This window comes from Prionailurus viverrinus, chromosome B4 (assembly GCF_022837055.1).
Source record: "Prionailurus viverrinus isolate Anna chromosome B4, UM_Priviv_1.0, whole genome shotgun sequence".
NCBI lineage: Eukaryota > Metazoa > Chordata > Mammalia > Carnivora > Felidae > Prionailurus > Prionailurus viverrinus.
Window position 1 is genome coordinate 50,793,870 of NC_062567.1, and position 19,897 is coordinate 50,813,766.

The 19,897-nt window shown below is 35.4% G+C and overlaps 1 protein-coding gene across 5 annotated transcripts in view; it reads left to right on the forward strand.

The window, feature by feature from the left end:
* The window catches only part of SLCO1C1 (solute carrier organic anion transporter family member 1C1), a 75,411-nt gene that overhangs the window by 7,706 nt on the left and 47,808 nt on the right, over positions 1-19,897 (forward strand). For 4 of the 5 annotated variants that reach the window (XM_047866456.1, XM_047866452.1, XM_047866455.1 and 1 more), the window contains one exon: positions 10,519-10,651. In XM_047866456.1, the coding sequence (XP_047722412.1) occupies positions 10,519-10,651 (133 nt within the window). Of the gene's footprint in view, positions 1-10,381; positions 10,652-14,735; positions 15,147-19,897 lie in introns of those variants that run through there. The other variant, XM_047866457.1, reaches the window with a different exon arrangement.

The window sequence follows — 19,897 nt, forward strand, 5'->3', positions numbered from 1 at the left end:
TGACTATAGACTTCCTCTTGGCACTTAAAAAGACCAAATGATTGTAATCACTGTGTTGGAAGTACTTTAAAGAGTATAATTCCACCTAGAGCTTCCTGAATTGATAAGGTACAAGGCTGTAATTCTTTGTTAAAATAAACAAAGAATTGGGGTCCTTACTACCTTGGGACTCAGATATATACTTTATGTAGTAAAAGCTCTAATGGCTCCAGTTTCAGCTCATGTGAACTTATAGAAATGTGAGGAAATATTTTTCAACTCTTCAACAATGACTTTTTTAGTTCATCCTGTATATTTCTGTTCTTACTCTGAATATCACAAAACTAATTAAAAGAATGAAAAGGTAACCTTTTACCTTCAGGGTTTTCTTCCCAAATCCTTCTTTCATCATCCTATCAAAAAAATGGGAATGCTTAGGTCAGTACTAATCAAATGTTAATGTACATCCGAATAACTGGGCAACGTGGTGAAAATGCTGATGCTGAGTCTGTAGAAATTGGAATAAGACTCTGCCTTTCTAACAGGCTCCCATATCACATGAAGCTGTTATTCAATGGGCCATACTTTCTGTAGCAAGTGTTTGAAACATCTGATCATATCACTCCCTTGAGTAAATTCTGTAGACAGGCCTAGATAGTTGATGTAGTACTTGATGCCTGTCCTGTCTATAGCCCTAAACTGAATGAAGGGCCATGGAGAGTCAAGATAAGGATGACACACATAATCACAGGAAGAAATGAGTATAAAGAGGCAACTAGTTCTAATTGAAAGAACAAATCACACAAAAAGAAGGAATGAACAGATAGAAAATTATATACCAAGTGGTACTTCTTGCTCACTCTAGGTTATAGTATAAAAACATTTTAGAGCTGAAGAGACTTAGAATATGGTCCAAACTTTTTCTTAAGTCCCCAGGTCCTAATGCAACTTGAGAGAGCCTTTATTTGATACAGAGTACTAACGTTTCACAAGAAGTGACAAAGGACCCTGAGAATAAATTGATATTAATTCTTTCAGACTATTCTAAGGATAGAAGCTGTTTATTGAATTAGATACAGTAAAATGCTTTGAAATCCTCTCACTTCCATTGCAAACCTTTATTCCAAAACATCACTAGGTTTTCTCCAGTAGTTTGCAATCCACAGTTTTTCAGAAAAGTGGGTTTCCTGACCATAATCCTAATTTATTCCTCTTGCCTCTCTCCACATTCCTTCCTTCCAGGATTCTGGATGCACTATCACCTTTGTCTCTAGCTCCCATTTCTTCTTTTTTGCAGAACAATCTCATTTATCCTTTGACATCAGTTGGCATTATTATCTAATGTCCACACAACAGGCACTCAGTTTTTTCCCAAGTAAAGTATTTTTTCAAACCAAAGTCTTTCTCCAGCAACAGCAGAGTTGCCAAGAAAATAAAATGTTTTCTATATTATCACTTCCTAATATTTCCAGATACTCTTTCTTTCAAAAGTTTTCCCATATATTCTTATAAATATTTAAAAGTTTTGCTTTTCATATTTTAGTATTTAATCAACTTCATGTAGACATTATAAAAACTTTGTTTTTTAGAGTAGTTTTGGATTCACAGCAAAATTAAGTGGCAGGTACAGCGATTTCTCATATATACCCTACTCCTACCTATACAAAGCCTCCTCCATGAAAAGATCCCCCACCAGAGTGGTATATTTGTTACAACTGATGGACCTACCATAACATTATCATTCAGACACCATAGTTCGTATTAAGGTTCACTCTTTGTGTTGTATATTCTAAGGAATTGAAAAAATATATATATGTATAATGCTAGATATAGCATTATATATCTATCTATCTATGTGTATATATGTACACATATATGTGTACATATATGTATATGTGTGTGTGTGTGTATATATATATATATATATATATATATATATATATATATATATATAAAATGCTAGATATCCATGCAAACTACTTTCCCTGCCCTAAAGATCCCTGTGCTCTACCTGTTCTTTCATCATGTTCCCCTACCCTCTGGCAACCACTGATCTTTTTACTGTCTCCATAGTTTTGCCTTTTCCAGATTGTCATATAGTTGGAGTCATATAGTATGTAGCCTTTTCAAATTGGCTTCTTTCACTTAGTAATATGCATTTGGGGTTCCACCAAGTATTTTCATAGCTGGATAGCTCATTTCTTTTTAGTGCTGGATAATAATCCATTTTCTGGATAGGCTTTAGTTTATTTATCCATTCATCCACTGAAGGACATCTTGATTGTTTCAAAGCATTGGCAACTATGAATAACGCTGCTATAAACATCCCTGGGCAGGTTTTTGTGTGCACATGTTTTCACCTTCTTTGGGTAAATACCAAAGAGCATAATTGCTGGATCATATGGGGAAAATATGTTTAGTATTGTAAGAAACTGTCAATTGTTTTCCAAAGCTTCTGTGCCATTTTGCATTCTCACCAGCAATGAACAAGAGCTCCTTTTGCTCCATGCCCTCACCAGCATTTTATACTTTGGATTTTGGTCATTCTAATAAGTGCATAGTGATATATAATTGGCACCTCAATTTGCAGTTCTCTTATATGACGTTCAACATCTTTTCACGTGTTTATTTGCTATCTGTAAATCTTTTTTGGTAACCTGTTAAGTTATTTGGCCCATTTTTTAATCTCACTGTTTGTGCTTTATTATTGAGTTTTAAGTGTTCTTTGAATATTTTTGATAACAGTCCTTTATCTGATATGACTTTTGCAAATGTCTTCTGTCAGTCTGTGGCTTGTCCTTTTATCCTCTTTTCATTATCTGTCACAGAGCAGAAACTTTTAATTTTGATGAAGGCCAGCTTATCCATTTTTTTGTCACAGATTATGCTTTTGATGTTATATCTAAAAAGTCATCACTAAACCTAAGGTCATCTAGCTTTTCTCCTAAGTTATCTTCTAGAAGTTTTATAGTTTTGCATTTTACATTTAGGTCTGTCATATATTTAGACTTTATTTTTATGAAGAGTGTAAGATTTGTGTCTAAATTCATTTTATTGCATGTGGATGTCCAGTTGTTCCAGCACCATTTGTTGGAAGGATTATTCTTGCTCTCTCATACTACATTTGCTCCTTTGTTAAGGATCAGTTAACTACATTTATGTAGGTCTGTTTCTGGTCTGTGTATTCTGTTCCACCATCTATTTGTCTATCCGTTCACCACTGTTACACTATCTTGTTTAATGTGGCTCTATAGTATATATTGAAGTTTGGTAGTGTTGATCCTTTAACTTTGTTCTTTTTCAATATTGTGTTGGCTATTCTGGGTCTTTTGCCTCTCCAGGTTGTCAGTTTAGAAGTCAGTTTGTCAGTATCCACAAAATAATTTCCTGGGATTTTGACTGAGATTGAATCAATAGATCAAGTTGAGTAGAACTGGCATCTTGATAATACCAAGTCTTCCTATCCATGAACATGAAATGCCTCTCTGTTTTCTTAGTTCTTTGATTTGTTTCATCAGAGTTTTTTAGTTTTTCTCACATATATCTCGTACATGTTTTAAGATTTATACCTAAGCATTTCATTTTGGGGATGATAAGGTAAATGGTTTTCAAGTTCATTTGTTCATTGCTGGCATGTAAAAAAGCAGTTGACTTTTGTGTATTAACCTTGTAGCTTGCAATCCTGCTATAATCATTTGTTAGTTTCAGAAGTTTCTTTGTCAGTTCTTTTGGATTTTGTACATAGATGATCATATCTTCTGGGAATAAAAACACTTTTATTTTTTCCTTCCAAGTCTGTGTACCCTTGTTTCTTTTCCTTGTCCTGTTGTATTAAGTAGGACTCCAATACAGTAATGAAAAGTAATAGTGAGATGGGACATTCTTGCTTTGTACCTGATCTTAGTGGGAAGCTTTGAGTTTTTCATCATTAAGTATGATGTTAGCTATGTATTTTTGTAGATATTCTTTGTCAAATTGAGGAAGTTTGTGTCTCTTCCATGTTTATTGAATTTTTATCACGAATGGTTGTTGGATTTTGGTCAAGTGCTTTTCTGCATCTACTGATACGAGCATGTGATTTTTCTTCTTTAGCCTGTTGATGTGATAGATTATATTAATATAATTTCTAATGTTTAACTAGCCTTATATATCTGCGAAAAATCCCACTTGGTCATGGTAATAATTCTGTATATTGTTGGATGTGATTTGCTAATATTTGCTAATATTTTGTTGAGGAATTTTCTACCTGTGTTCATGAGAAATATTAGTATTAGGGCAATGTTGGCCTCATGGAAATGACTTAGGAAATTTCCCCTCTGCTTATATATTTTGAAAGAGATTATAGAAAATTGGTATACTTTCTTCATTACGTGCTGGGTAAAATCCACTAGTGAATCTTTTGGAGTCTGTGCTTTCTGTTTTAGAGGGTCATTAATTATTGGTTCAATTTCTTTAATAGATACGGGCCTGTTTATATTATCTATTTCTTCTTAGGGAAATTTAACAGATTGTGTCCTTCAAGAAATAGGTCTATTTTATTTAGGTTATCAAATTTGTAGGCATGGAAATGTTCATAATACTCCTTTACTATCTTTAAAAAAAAATTTTTTTTAAGTTCATTATTTTTTGAAAGAGACAGAGTGTGAACAGTAGAGGGACAGAGAGAGAGGGAGACACAGAATGCAAAGCAGGTTTCAGGCTCCGAACTGTCACCACAGACCCCTTTGTGGGCCTCAAACTCACAAACCTGAGATCATGATCTGAGCTGAAGTCAGAAGCTAACCCACTGAGCCACCCAGGCGCCCCTCCTTTATTATTTAATGTCCATGAAGTTTGTAGTAGTGTCTCCCTTTTCATTTCTGGTATTAGTTATTAGAATCTTCTCTTTTTTCTTCTTGGTGAACATGACTATAGGTTTATATTTTTATTTAAAAAATACATTTTATTAAAAATTTTTTAATGTTTATTATTTTTTTGAGAGAGAGAGAGAGAGAGAGCATGAGTGAGCACAAGTGGGGAGGGGCAGAGAGAGAGAGGGAGACACAAAATCCCAAGCAGGCTCTGAGCTGCCAGCACAGAGCCCAACGTGGGGTTCTAACTCACAAACTGCAAGATCATGGCCCAAACTGAAGTTGGACACCCAAACTGAGCCACCCAGGAGCCCCATGAGGTTTATTGATTTCATTGATCTTTTCAAAGAATCATCTTTTGGTTTTGTTGATTTTCTCTTCTGAGTTTCTGTGCTCAATTTCATTTATTTCTGCTGTAATTTTTATTATGTCTTTTCTTCTGCCTCATTTGGATTTAATTGGCTCTTCTTTTTCTAATTTTCTAGGTGGAAACTTAGATTACTGGTTTTAAATTTTTCTCCTTTTCTAATATATGCATTCAATGCTCTAAAGGTCCCTCTAATCATTGCTTTTACAACAATAGTCTTCTGTTACATTTTCTATTTAGCAATTCCTGGAACATTAGAACAATGTTAATATCTAATATATTTATGCAGAAACCTTGTTGAATTTGTTAATTTTTTTTAAAAAAATTTATAGTTGACACACAATATTACCTTAGTTTCAGGTGTACAACTTAGTGATTTGGCATGTTTATACTTTATGTTGTGTTCACCACAAGTGTGGCTACCATCTCTTCCATTATATCACTACTACAGTATTATTGACTGTATTCCTTGTGCTGTGCCTTTTATTCCCATGACTTATTCATTGCATAACAAGAAAACTGTGTCTCCCTCTTCCCTTCATCCATGTTGCCCAACCATCCTTCCCCTCTGGCAACTGTCAGTTTGTATTTAAAGGTCTTATTCTGCTTTTTGTTCATTTTTGTAAGATTTCACTTATGAGTAGAATCATATGGTATTTTTCTTTCTCAGTCTGACTTATTTCACTTACCATTATACCTACTAGGTCCATCCATATTGTCCTAAATGGCACAGTCTTGTCCTTTATATGGCTGCATAATATTCCTGTGTGTGTGTGTGTGTGTGTGTGTGTGTGTGTGTGTGTGTGTACGTGCACACCTCCTTTATCCATTCATTTATGAATGGACATCTGGGTTGCTTCCATATCTTGGATATTGTAAATACTGCTACAATAAACATAAGGGTGCATACATCTTTTTTAATCAGGGTTTTCATTCTCTTTGGGTAAATACACAACAGTAAAATTATTCTTGTGGTATTTTTGTTTTTAATTTTTTGAGGAACCCCCATACTATTTTCCACCATGGCTGTACCAATTTTCCTTCCCACCAACAGTGCATGAGGTTTTCTTTTTCTCCACATCCTTGCCAACACTTGTTATTTTTTGTCGTTTTGATAGTTGCCATTCTAACTGGTGTAAGGGGATATCTCGTTGTGGTTTTGATTTACATTTCCCTGATGATTACTGATGTTGAGTATCTTTTCATGTGTCTGTTGGCCATCTGTGTGTCTTCTTTGGAAAAATGTCTATTCAGGTCCTCTGCCCATATTTTAATCAGATTTTTTTTTGGTGTTGAGTTATATAAATTCTTTATGTATTTTGGATATTAACCCTTGTCAGATATATCATTTGCAAATATTTTCTCCCCTTCAGCGGGTTATCTTTTGTTTTGTTGATGGTTCCCTTTCCTGTGTAAATACTTTTTATTTTTATATAGTTCCAATAGTTTATTTTAGTTTTTGTTTCCTTTACATGAGGAGACAGATCTAGAAAAATCTTGCTACAGCCAATGTCAGAGAAATTACTACCTGTGTTCTCTTCTAGGACTTTTATTGTTTCAGATCTCAAATTTAGGTCTTTAATCCATTTTGAGTTTATTTGGATGTATGGTATTAAAAAGTGGTTCAGTTCCATTCTTTTACATATGGCTGTCCAGTTTTTTCAACACCATTTATAGAAGAGACTGTCTTCCCCATTATATATTTCTGCTCCCTTTGTTGTGAATTAATTGGCCATTTAATTGTGTTTATTTCTGGGGTGTCTATTCTGTTCTTTTGATCTCTGTGTCTATTTTTTGTGCCAATACAATGCTGTTTTGATTGCTACAGTTTTGTAGTTATCTTGAAATCTACTTTGTGATACATCCAGTTTTGTACTTCTTTCTCAAGATCACTAGTCTTCTGTGGCTCCATACAAATTTTAGTATTATTTTCTCTTGTTTTGTGAAAAATGGTGTTGGTATTTTGACAAGGATTGCATTGAGTCTGTAGATTGCTTTGGGTAATATGAATATTTTAATGATATTAACTCTTCCCATCTATGAGCATGGAATATCTTTCCATTTGTTTTTGTCATCTTCAGGGTTTTTTTAAAGAAGTTTTAAATGTTTGTTTATTTTGAGAGAGAGCGTGCCCACGAGTGGGGGAGAGACAGAGAGAGAGGGAGACACACAATCCCAAGCAGGCTCTGCAATTGTCAGCACAGAGCCCGGCTTGGGGCTTGAACTCATGAACCATCAGATCATGACCTGAGCCAAAACTAAGGTCAGATACTTAATCTATTGAGCCACCCAGGTAACCTTGTCATCTTCAGTTTCTTTCATCAGTGTTTTATGGTTTTTGAAGTATACTTCTTTCGCCTCTTTGGTTAAGTTTATTCTTACATATTTTATTCTTTTTAGTCCAGTTGTAAATGGTGTTGTTTTTAAAATTTCTCTTTTCTTCTCTTTTGTCATTATTGTATAGAAATGCTACCAATTTCTGGTTATTTATTTTGTTTCCTGTTACTTTACTGCATTTATTTATTATTTCTAGTAGTTGTTTTATGGAGTCTTTAGGATTTTCTTTTTTTTTTCCTTTTTTTAAGTTTATTTATTTATTTTGAAAGAGAGCAACCAGTGAAAGGGTAGAGAGAGAGAGAGGGAGAGAGAGAATCCCAAGCAGATTCTATGCTTAGCAGCACCAACTCACCAACTATGAGATCATAACCTGAGCTGAAACCAAGAGTCAGACACTTAACCAACTAAACCACCCAGGTGCCCCAGGATTCTTTATAGTATAAATGTGTGTCATTTTAATTGTCTATAGATGTCTATAGTAGAGTTTTCTGAATGGACAATCATATTATCTGAGACAGAAGTCAGTTTTATATTATTCTTTCCAATTCTTAGATCTGTTGTTTGTTTTTGCCTTATTGCCTTGGCTTCAGTACTATCTTAAATAGAAGCAGTGACAATGGGCATTCTTTTCTCATATGTGACCTTAATGAAAATGCTTTTATAAATTCACCATTAAGTAATATGTGTGCAGTGTAATATGGTAGATACACTTTATTTAAAAAAAAATGTTTAATCAATTAGCATGAGTGAAGGAGGGACAAAGAGAGAGAGAGAATTCCAAGCAGACTCCACACTGTCAGTGCAGAGTCCTACGTGGGGATTGATCTCGCAAACCATGAGATCATGACCTGAGCTAAAATCAAGAGGTGAACACTTAAGTGACTTAGCTACCCAGGTGTAGATATACTTTAAAAGTTAATATGCTCAAATATTTTTCTTATCATAAATTTTTCTTACCCAATTATATTGGATGCATTTACTACATCTGTTAGGATAACCATGGAATTTTTCTCCTTCTTTAATACAATGATTAAATTAATATATATTTTTATCTTATTTGGTGGTACCCTTGCACTTCTGGAACAAATTGCATTTGGTCTTTTCTTTCATTGTCCTTGTCTAGGTTTGGTTTCAAGGGTATATAAGTCTTATGAGTTGGATGGCTTCTTTTCTGTTATCTAAGTAGTGTGTGTGTGTGTGTGTGTGTGCGCGCGCGCTGAGAGAAAGGAAGAAAGAGAAGGTGGGGAGAATCTGTTCCTTCAAAGCTTGGTAAAACCATTTTAAAACACTCTGGATCTGTTGTCGTTTTCAGAAGCTAGTGATAGTAAATGTGAAAGAATTTTGATATCCAATTTAGTTTTTTAGAGATTACTTATTGCCATTTATTTTCTATGTGTATCTTCTGAGAACTCAGAGGGATACAAAGTAAAGAAAGCAAAAACACTATAGATATCATAGATGCTAAAATGGTATTATGTAGTCTTTGGCATACTCACTAATGTAACACAGAAACAGTCTGTAAACATGAGTTCTTTATTGTGAAGTGTTGGTGGTGTGGGAGTTGGGGAGAATAGGTAATGTTGGTTGCAGGGATACATTACCTATAACTGAAGGTCAGCTTTTACTTTACTTTGGCTTATTCACTGTGACACATTAACAAAAGTATAGACATAATTATCAATGTAATATGATACAAAGTTTCTTCTACTAAATGCTTAAATACCGAATGAGAAATCTCATACTCAATATTTTTCCCCTGTGAAAATTAAAACAAGTTTAATTCTTTCTGAAGCCATAAAACCTAGAGCCACTGTGCAAGCTAATTTTCTCACTGTCATTATTGTCCTCAAGTCTATAAAAATTGCTACTCTTTTTGCATTTGACTAAAGCTGGCAATGTGAACAAACAGTAGTAAATTAGATGATTGCTTACAGATGTAAGCAAACACAGTCTTGCTCGAAAATTGGAAACATCGAAGAAAGCTTCAAAGCAGCACTATCCATCAGCCATCACAATCAATTGCTGGGGAATTGCTAACTTCTTACTCTGTCTAGCACTGAAGATTTTAAAGACTATTCCAAATGCAAAGAAGTGAAACTTTAAGCCTTTTGAAATCTAAGATTCTAAACAATGTTTATCAAACCGTATTTCAGGAACCATCTCCATCAGCACATATGAGCTAGTTTTAAAAATGCAGATTTCTTGACCTACCCCTAGATCCATGGAATCAGAATCTGTTGGGAGCTTCCAAGATACTGCATTTTTAAGGTTTCTGTTACTGTCACCACCACCTTTCACCGTTTTTGTGTACAGCAAAATATGAGGACGTTTTCCCTAAAGCATATTTAATCACTCATCACCATCATCAACTAAAAGTAATTTATCATATGCTTCTCTAGAGACATTTTCAAAAAGCATAACTTCTACATGCAGAAAAATTCTTTTTTGTACTAATATGAATTTCATGATTTGATTTCATAAAGTGAGGTACAGTTGTGTTTATCATACTTTTTTTAGAAGGAATATCTGCTGAAGCAAGAATTTGTAATGTATGTTTTAAGAGCAAATGGGCAACTGACAAGTTTTAATAAAAAATATTAATGAATGAAAAAACAGTAATAAGGTTCACTTCACAATCATTGAGGAAAACTTAAGAGAACGCCTAAAGGAACTCTTCTACAATTTGATTTACTGTTAAAACACTTTTAAAAGGACAAATAATCAGGGTAGATGACAATGAGGTAGTTGTGTTGATAATTAAAGTATTTTGATAAATGGATGAAATAATTGAAGTAATGAGCATGGAGACAATTTCAACAGTCATCTCAGATTAAAGAGAAGAGAGAAAGGATGGGAAGAATGGTGGGGAGACAGTTTAGTTAAAACAAAGAATTGCCAGAACCGCTATAGACATTCATGCATTTAATATGCTGATGACTTTTTCTAATTTATCTAACTGATGCACATTTTATTCTTTATCTGAAGGGAATCTCTTAGTTATAACATTTGTTAGCTACTTTGGAGCCAAACTTCACAGGCCAAAAATAATCGGAACAGGGTGCCTAATCATGGGAGTTGGAACACTGCTCATTGCAATGCCTCAGTTCTTCATGCAGCAGTAAGTCTAAAGCAATTATCTTTTTCTTGATTTAACCAACTGTATTGCTCCCTTTTTATAATTACAATTAATTGTTTAAATTTAAGAAAATCACACATGGCTTAAAGCATGATGATTTATACCTTATTTTTGTTATATCCTCTGAGAAAAAATTCAGAATACTTACAAGTTTGCTTAAAATTTAATAATCTGTAAAAAAAATTGATATATAGCTATGTATCGATGTCAGCAAAAACTAAAGGGAAATTTCACTATATGTCTTCATTCAAATAATTTATCTGGGGACACAAAATAAGTAAAAAATTAATGTATTGTGGTAGATGTCAAATGGGTAATGAATGAATGCTTCTGACAATATGTTGGGTCACTTGACTGGCAGATCATTGACTAAGGGTATTTTATCAATTCAAATAGCTATTCAGTGTCCAAATACTATCTCATAGAACTTTTTCAGTAGGTATAGGTTGTCGGTATCCTTTAACCCTGAAGTCTGCTTTTGGTACTTTTGCTACTAAGTTTGTTAGTACTTGCATACAACTTTAGTAGTTCCAAAGATTTTCCACCATCTTTGTATCATTTCACCTTTACCTGTGAAGTAGAAGAGCAGTTTGTCTTTTTATTTTAGGACTAATGATCATGACTTAGTCAACTTTTTCAAGGTTAGGTGTCCTGTAATTATAGAACTGGAATCCTAAAACAAGTATTCTGACTTCATGCATATCTATGTTGCCTTCCTTATCCATGGTTACCTATTGCCAACTGAGAGAAGTGACTACCTAGAGGTTTTGAAGCAAGATAATAGTTTTTTAAAATTATATATCAAATAATACTTTGATACTGTTCACTCTAGATCATTGTATCATGACATTTTAGAGCTATAGAGACTTAGGTATGATATAGTACAAACGTTTTCTTGGAGTTTGTATAGTTACTATATAAATATAGTCAGATTTTTACCTCTGTGGTCAATCTATAAAGATAGTGCACAGAATCCTCTGAGTGGGATCTCTTGTACTTATTTGGATAGTTTCCCTGGCCCCTTCATTTTTACTTGGAGAGAGATCGGTGTTTTCAGAACTTCTGCCTACTCTTTGAACACCTATCCAGCCTCCTTTTCATGAGGCAGAAGTTTTCCTTGGATCACTGAGGTTCTACAAAGGTGCCATTTGGAGTCAATGGAAAAACAGCAAGCAAAGGAAAAGGCTGAGGGAATGGATCTTCACTCTGCCTAATCCCTGCTTGATCAATAGCTGTGACACTACTATCTGTTCTAGTCACTGAACCCCCATGCAACAGTTTGCCAGGTGGGGGGGGGGGAAGAATTCCATTACTTAAAAACATAAAATTAGAAAGTAGTTGCAGAGGATAAATAAATCTATGACTCTTGACATAACTCATTCTGCAGTGGGTTTTTTCTGTATGACCTTGGACATGTTACTTAAGCTTTCCAGGCCTCAGTTTATGCATATTAAAAATAGGTATTATAAGTATTAAAAATAATACCTAGCTTATAATATTGCAAATATTAAATGAGATGACACAGGTAAAATGCTTACTAAGTTTCCTCATATATCTAGTAACTGTGTCATTATTGTTATGTATTGTTGTGAGACCTTCTTAGATCATTAAGCCACCTGGTTTTAACCAGAGACAAGTAATGGGTTGTCTTCAGGTTAATAATTTTGTCACCTCAAGTTAGTGACAAATATAAAACATTCTATTTCCCCTTAATCAAAAGCCAAAACCTCAAGATCACAAAAGTGGTAAATAGCAACAGAGCATTTCCACAGGGATCTTAGTAATTTGAGTAGAATCTTTTAGCAGTCAAGCAAAAGAGGGAGTTCACACATGAATGCCTAGGTTCTTACATAATTGCAAATTTTAGATGCCAAGTGAATGTTGACTTTACTAGTATTTGAAGTTTTCCAGTAAAAGAAGTAAAATTTTCTAGTAAAAGATTTTTCTTTTTTCTAGTAAAAGAAAATCAGAAAAAGACCAGCCAGGCAGCCAGGCAAGGGTTATCAAAGGTTGCCAAAGGGTCAAGGACAAATTATTAGACACTACTTTTTTGTATGTTTAAAGTTATATTTGTTTATTTATTATTTAGTGTCTGCATTGGCCTGATACTGTGCCATGTAATGGGGCTACTTCAGTGAGAAAAAAACAAAATGAAATTAAACAAAAATATATGTGCACAATTTTTACCCATGAAGTTTACTATCTACTAAGGGTTATTATAATAACTTCTTTTTAACTTTTCACAGTATTATTTGGACAATTGTCCAAATGTCATTTTTGATCTCCAAGAGACCACTGTACTCTTCTGCCTAGCAGAAATACTTTTGGTTTCCAGCAAAACATAACACTGATCATGGATATCAATTATTGAGGGGCTACCATGAACAGACTGTGTTTAGCTTTATGTGTGTGAGCTCACCTGAATCATGAATTTAAAAAATATATATTGGTGGTTTTTGTAGGTAATGCAGATAGAGTAGAGACAAAAAAATCTCTGTTCTCTTGGATCTTATGAGGAGGAGACAGATAATAAAGAAATAAATAATGATACAGTATTCCAGATAATGTTAAGTGCTACATAGAAAAATAACCTTCTGAAGACACATAAGGAGTATGTTGCGGGGAGGAAGGGTTGCAGTTTAAAGTAGGGTTATGAGGGGATGGCTCACCCATATGATGACCCTTGGGAAAGACTGAAAGAGATGAAGGAGAGAGCCATGCAGACACCTGGGGAAGAAAGCTTCTGTGCTGATTGAATAATGAATATAAAGTTCCTGCAGCAGGAGGGAATCTGGCATGTGGGTAAAGAGCAGGGAGGCCTGTGTGGCTGAAGTAGGACAAGCAAGGGGAAAATGTAAGGGGGAATAGCAGAGGCTGTCAAGGTTGTTTCTCAAACTTTGGTGGACATTTGTGTCACCTGAAGCTCTTGGTAGAATAAAGATTCTGATTTAGTAGTTCTTCGATAGGGTTTGAGATTCAGCTGATGCTGTTGGTCTGCAGACTTCACCTTGAATAGTAAGGTTGCACACAATTGCAACTTCAGCTTCTTCTTGGGATGAGATGGGAAGCTGGTGGAGAGCTTTGAGCAGAATGGCATGATCTCACTTACATTTTTTAAGGGCCATGCAGACTCCTGCTTGGAAAAATAACTCTGATGAGGGAAATGTGGGAGTAGGAAGACTATTTAGATGGCTACTGTAGAACTTCATGTCTCTGAATCAAGATTGTTTCAGAGTCTGAATCCAGGTCAGGAACTAAAATCCCTGGTTTAAAAGCATTTAAACCACTGGTCCCCTGTGAAATTACTTCTATGTCTCCTTATCCAACAGAACCTAAATTGTACAGACTACATGGATACCCCTACTTTACCACCAAAAATATTGAAATTTGAAAAGGTTAATTGATTTTTCTAGAGTGTCATATCTAGTAATTAGTGGCAAAGGAGACACTTGCATAAATTACATTTATTCAAAATCTAAATAATTGTTATGCTAAACAGTTTCATTGTGATAGAATGAATTAGGAAAGCTCAAATAATTTAAAATTTTAAAAATTCTACATAATCATGATTGACATTAATTTTAAGAGCTCTAAGGCACTATAACAGTCCGTGGTACCTCTGGAATTATTAAAGAAAGAAAATTATATTTATCATGATTTTAATGCTGAATGTTCTCTTGGGTAGCTGAGAATCGACAAATAGTTATCCTCATTAAGTGGTTTTTAAACTATTTTGGCCAGAGAACCATATGATAAAAGTAACAACAACTCTGAACTTCTTTCTTTAAATACTAACATACATACAAAAATGTTGTTACTTTTTCTGTAAGGTTCATGGACCTAGCGAGGTATAGATTATGCAAAACTGATATAAGGTGACCCATCTATTAGTCTATATATTTTAATACCTCAATACATGTTTTACTTACATGGCTGAGTAGGTTGTTATTACTAATATTATAAATACATTACTCTGATTCCTAGTCTTTAGTCATATGGTACCTGAACAAAAAGAGAACCATGATGACGTTGAGAAAAAGATAATGTTGTGATGTCCTTTTATCAGGTACCTCTTTTTGGAGAGTGCAGTGGACAGAGAAATTGTCTCATGAAGGATAATTTGAGAGGGAGCATGGCTGGGGAACTGAAGATAGAATTATCACAGTGTTTCCATTCAGCCTTGGCTCTTCAATCCAGCTGCCATTGTAACCATACATCAGAGGAAAGAATGGCATTAGAAATAACTTCGAGCCCTAACAATAAACTCTAGAGAAAAGTGATACCATCCAGATAAACAGTTCAAAATCCCCTTATATCAGGGGAGAGGAATATGGCAGCAAAATAGGCAGACCCTAGGCTCACCTCATCCCATGAACACAGCTACTATCAAATCCTCCTAAATACCCCAGAAACCAACTTGAAGACTGACAGAACAAACTCCACAGCTAATGAGAGAGAAGAGGCCACATCGAAGAAGGTAGGAAATGCAGATTTGGTATAGGGGAGAAATAGGTCACAGGTGCTGCAGAAGGGAGGGTGCTGTGGTCACAGAGAAGGGCACGAGAGAGAAGAGCAAACAGGGGAATGCACAAGGAGAAAGTTTCTCCAAAGTTACTGACTTGGAAAACAAGAGAGGTTGAACTTCATCTGTTTTTGCAACCAGCGGGGCATAAAGTTTAGAGTTTAAAGGTCACCAGACCTGGCGGATAGAGCCTAGAGGGCACTGTGCTGCTCCTGGAGAGAAGGCTGACAAACAAGCCAGGGGCATACAGCATGGAGACAGCAATCTGAAGAGTACCTGAACCACACAGGGGTGAGATTATTTGCTCTTCTTGGTTATCTTGAAGCATATTCCAGAGAGATCGCATTCACAGAGATGCCTCTTGGAACAAAGGAGCTGGTACCATTCCCCTTCCCCACTGTTCCTCAGCATAAGCACAGAGCCATGTGCTGGAAGCAGCACAGCACCAACACTAACTTCCTAACTTGGTTATACCAAGCCCCACACCCCTGTGCTCTGGCAGGACTGCTCTTCTCTGTCAAGCTTCCATCAGTTCCAGTGCAGCAGGCTCCATCCTCTGAAGATGAGCATAAACCTCTGCCCATACCAAGTCTCCCAACCAGAGTTCTCCAGGGCCTTGGCTCTGGTGGAAGTGGTATCATGTCTCATTTCATGACCAAACCAAGCACATCTAATTAAAACTCACCACATTCAGGCCAGGGAGCAAACACTGCCCGCAGCAGACAACAAAAGCCTCTGAGGGCAACCGGCCTGAAGGATAGATCAGCTAAAACAAAACAGCAAAGCGCATGCAGCACATACCTGAGACACCCCCTGAAGCACCAGGCCCTGGACACTTCATGACCTCTTCATAAAGTTGTTACTTTCAGGCACAGGAGACATAGTTGGCTTTTCTAACACAGAGAAGAAGGCAGAGACTTAGGCAAAATGCAAAGATGGAGGAATTTATCCCAAATGAGAACACAACATAAGGCCATAGCCAGAGATCTAGGTGAAACAGTTTTAAGTAACACACCTGATAGAGAATGACAATAGAAGAAATCAGTGAGACCCTTACTACAGAGATAACAGAGTTGAAAAAGAAAAATGAAGAGTGCTATAAACAAGATTGGAAACAGGCTTGATGAAATAATCAGCATTCTGGAAGAAGCCGAGGAATGAATTAGTGACCTAGAAAGCAAAATAATGGAAAATAATGAGACTAAACAAAAGAGAGAAAGAATTATGGAACACGAGAATAGATATAGGGAACTCAGTAACTCCATCAAATGTAAAAACAGTCATATTGTAGGAGTCCTAGAAGAAGAGAGAGAAAAGGGTGCAGAAAATTTGAGGAAAGTAATAGCTGAAACCTAGGGAAGGAAGCACAGATCCAGGAGGCACAGAGAACTCCCATCAAAATCAACAAAAGCAGGCCAACAATCAGACATATTGTAATTAAATTTGCAAAATATAGTGATAAAGAAACTAAAGGCAGAATGTCAAAATAAGTCCTTATACAGGAAGACCCTGTAAGGCTAGTTGCAAATTTCTCAACAGAAACTTGGCAAGCTAGAAGGGAGCAGCATGATATATTCAAAGTGCTGGAATGGGGAAGACTGCAACCAAGAATACTCTGTTCAGCAAGGTTATCATTCAGAATAGAAGGAGAGATAGAGTTTCCCAGACAAACGAAAACTAAAGGAGTTTGTGACCACTAAACCAGCCCTGCAAGAAATATTAACGGGGATTCCTTGAGTGCAAAGGAGAGACCAAATGTGACAAAGACAAGATCAGAAAAATCTGCAGAAACAATGACAAAACAAATAATAAAATGGCAGTAAATACATATCTATCAATAATTACTCTGAATATAAATGGACTAACCAATAAAAGACAGGGTGTCAGAATGTATAAAAAAAAAACACAAGACCTATCTGTGTGCTGCCTACAAGAGACTCATTTTAGACCTAAAGACACCTGCAGATTGAAAGTGAAGGGATGGAGAAACATTTAACATGCAAATGGATTTGACATACAAGTCAAAAGCCAGAGTAGCAATACTTATATCCGACGAACTGGACTTTAAAACAAAGACTGTAACAAGACACAAAGAAGGGCACTGTCTCATAGTAAAGGGGACAATCCAACAAGATCTAACAATTGTTAAGTATTTATGCAACCAACATTGGAGCACCCAAATATATAAAATAAATAAAAACAAAAATAAAGGAACTAATTGATAATAATACAATAAGAGTAAGGAACTTTAACACCCCATTTACATCAATGGGCAGATCATCTAAGCAGAAAATCAACAAGGAAAAAGTGACTTTGAATGACACGCTGAACCAGATGGACTTAGACATATTCAGAACATCTCATCCTAAAAGAGCAGAATACACATTATTTTCAAGTGCACATGGGACATTCTCCAGAATAGATCTCATATTAGGTCACAAGTCAGACCTCAACAAGTACAAAGGATTAAAATCATACCATGCACCTTTTCTGACCATAACACTATGAAAGTAAAAGCCAACCACTAGAGAAAATTTGAAAAGACCACAAATACATGAAGGTTAAGCAACATGCTAGTAAACAATGAATGAGTCAACCAGGAAACTAAAAAAGAAATAAAAATACATGGAAAAAATGAAAATGAAAACATGATGGTCCAAAACCTTTGGATGCAGCAAAACATTTTTTAAATTTTTTTAATGTTTGTTTATATTTGAGAGAGAAACAGAGCGCAAGTGGGGAAGGAGCAGAGAGTGAGGGAGACACAGAATATGAAGCAGGCTCTAGGCTCTGAGCTGTCTGCACAGAACCCGAAGCTAGACTCAAACTCATGAACTGTGAGATCATGACATGTGAAATCATGACATGAGCCAAAGTCAGATGCTTAACCGACTAAGCCACCCAGGCACCCCGCAGCAAAAGCTATTCTAAGAGGGAAGTATATAGTGATACAGACCTACTTCAAGAAGCAAGAAAAATCTCAACAACCTAACCTTATACCTAAAGCTAGAAAAAAGAACAACAAATGAAATCTAAAGCCATCAGAAGGAGGGAAATAAATATTAGAGCAGAAATAAATGATACAGAAACTAAAGAAAAAGAAAAACAAAAACAAAACAAAACAAAACAAAACAACAAACAATAGAACCAGAGCAATGAAAACAGGAACTGTTTCTTTGAAAATATTAATAAAATTGATAAACCTCTAGCCAGACTTATCACAAAGAAAAGAGAAAGATCCCAAATAATCACAAATGCGAGAAGATAAATAACAAATAACACCATAGAAATATAAAAATTATAAGAGAATATTATAAAAACTATATGCCAACAAATTGGACAACCTAGAAGAAATGGATAAATTCCTAGAAACATATAAACTACCAAAACTGAAACCGGAAGAAATAGAAAACTTGAATAGACCTATAATCAGCAAAGATATTGAATCAGTAATCAAAAATCTCCCCCAAAACAAAAGTCCAGATGCCTTCACAGGGGAGTTCTACCAAACATTTAAAGAAGAGCTAATATCTATTCTTCTCAAACTATTCCAAAAAACAGAAAAGGAAGGGAAACTTCCAAATTCACTCTATGAGACCAACATTACCCTGATACCAAAACCAGATAAAGACTCCACTAATAAAGAGAACTATAGGCCAATACCTCATGTACATAGATACAAAAGTTCTCAAGAAAATACTAGCAAACCAAATCCAACAATACATTAAAAAAATCATTCACCACGATGAAGTAGGGTCAAAGGTGGTTCAATATTCATAAATCAATAAATGTGATATACCACATTAATAAAAGGAAGGATAATAGCCATATGATTTTTACAATAGATGCAAAAAAAGCATTTGAAAAAGTACAAATCTATTCATAAAAATGTTTTTTCAACAAAGTAGATTTGGAGGGAACAAACCTCAACATAATAAAGGCCATATGTGAAAAACGCACAGCTAATATCCTCAATGGGAAAAAATTGAGAGCTTTTCCTCTATGGTCAGGAACAAAAAAGGAATGTCCTCTGTCACCAGTTTTATTCAATATGATACTGGAACTCCTAGCCACAGCAATCAGGCAACAAAAAGACAAGGTATCCAAATCAGCAGGGAAGAAGTCAAATTTTCATTATCTGCTGGTGACATGATACTCTATATAGAAAATCTGAAAGACTCCACCAAAAAAAAAAAAAAAAAACCTGTGAGAACTGATAAATTCACCAAAGTCACAGGAGACAAAATCAATGTACAGAAATATTTTGCATTTCTATACACCAATGAAGAAGCAACGGAAAGAGAAATTAAGGAATCAGTCCCATTTACAACTACATCAAACCCAATAAGATACCTAGGAATAAACCTAAACAAAGAGATCTGTACTCTAAAAACTATAAAACTCAGGAAAGAAATTGAAGATGACACAAAGAAATAGACATTCCATGCTCATCGATTGGAATGTCTATATTACCCAAAACAATCTGCAGATTTAATGCAATCTTTATCAAAATACCAACAGCAGTTTTCACAGAGCCAGAACAAAGAATCCTAAAATTTGTATGGAACCATGGTGGCGCAGTCGGTTAAGCGTCCGACTTCAGCCAGGTCACGATCTAGCGGTCCGTGAGTTCGAGCCCCGCGTCAGGCTCTGGGCTGATGGCTCAGAGCCTGGAGCCTGTTTCCGATTCTGTGTCTCCCTCTCTC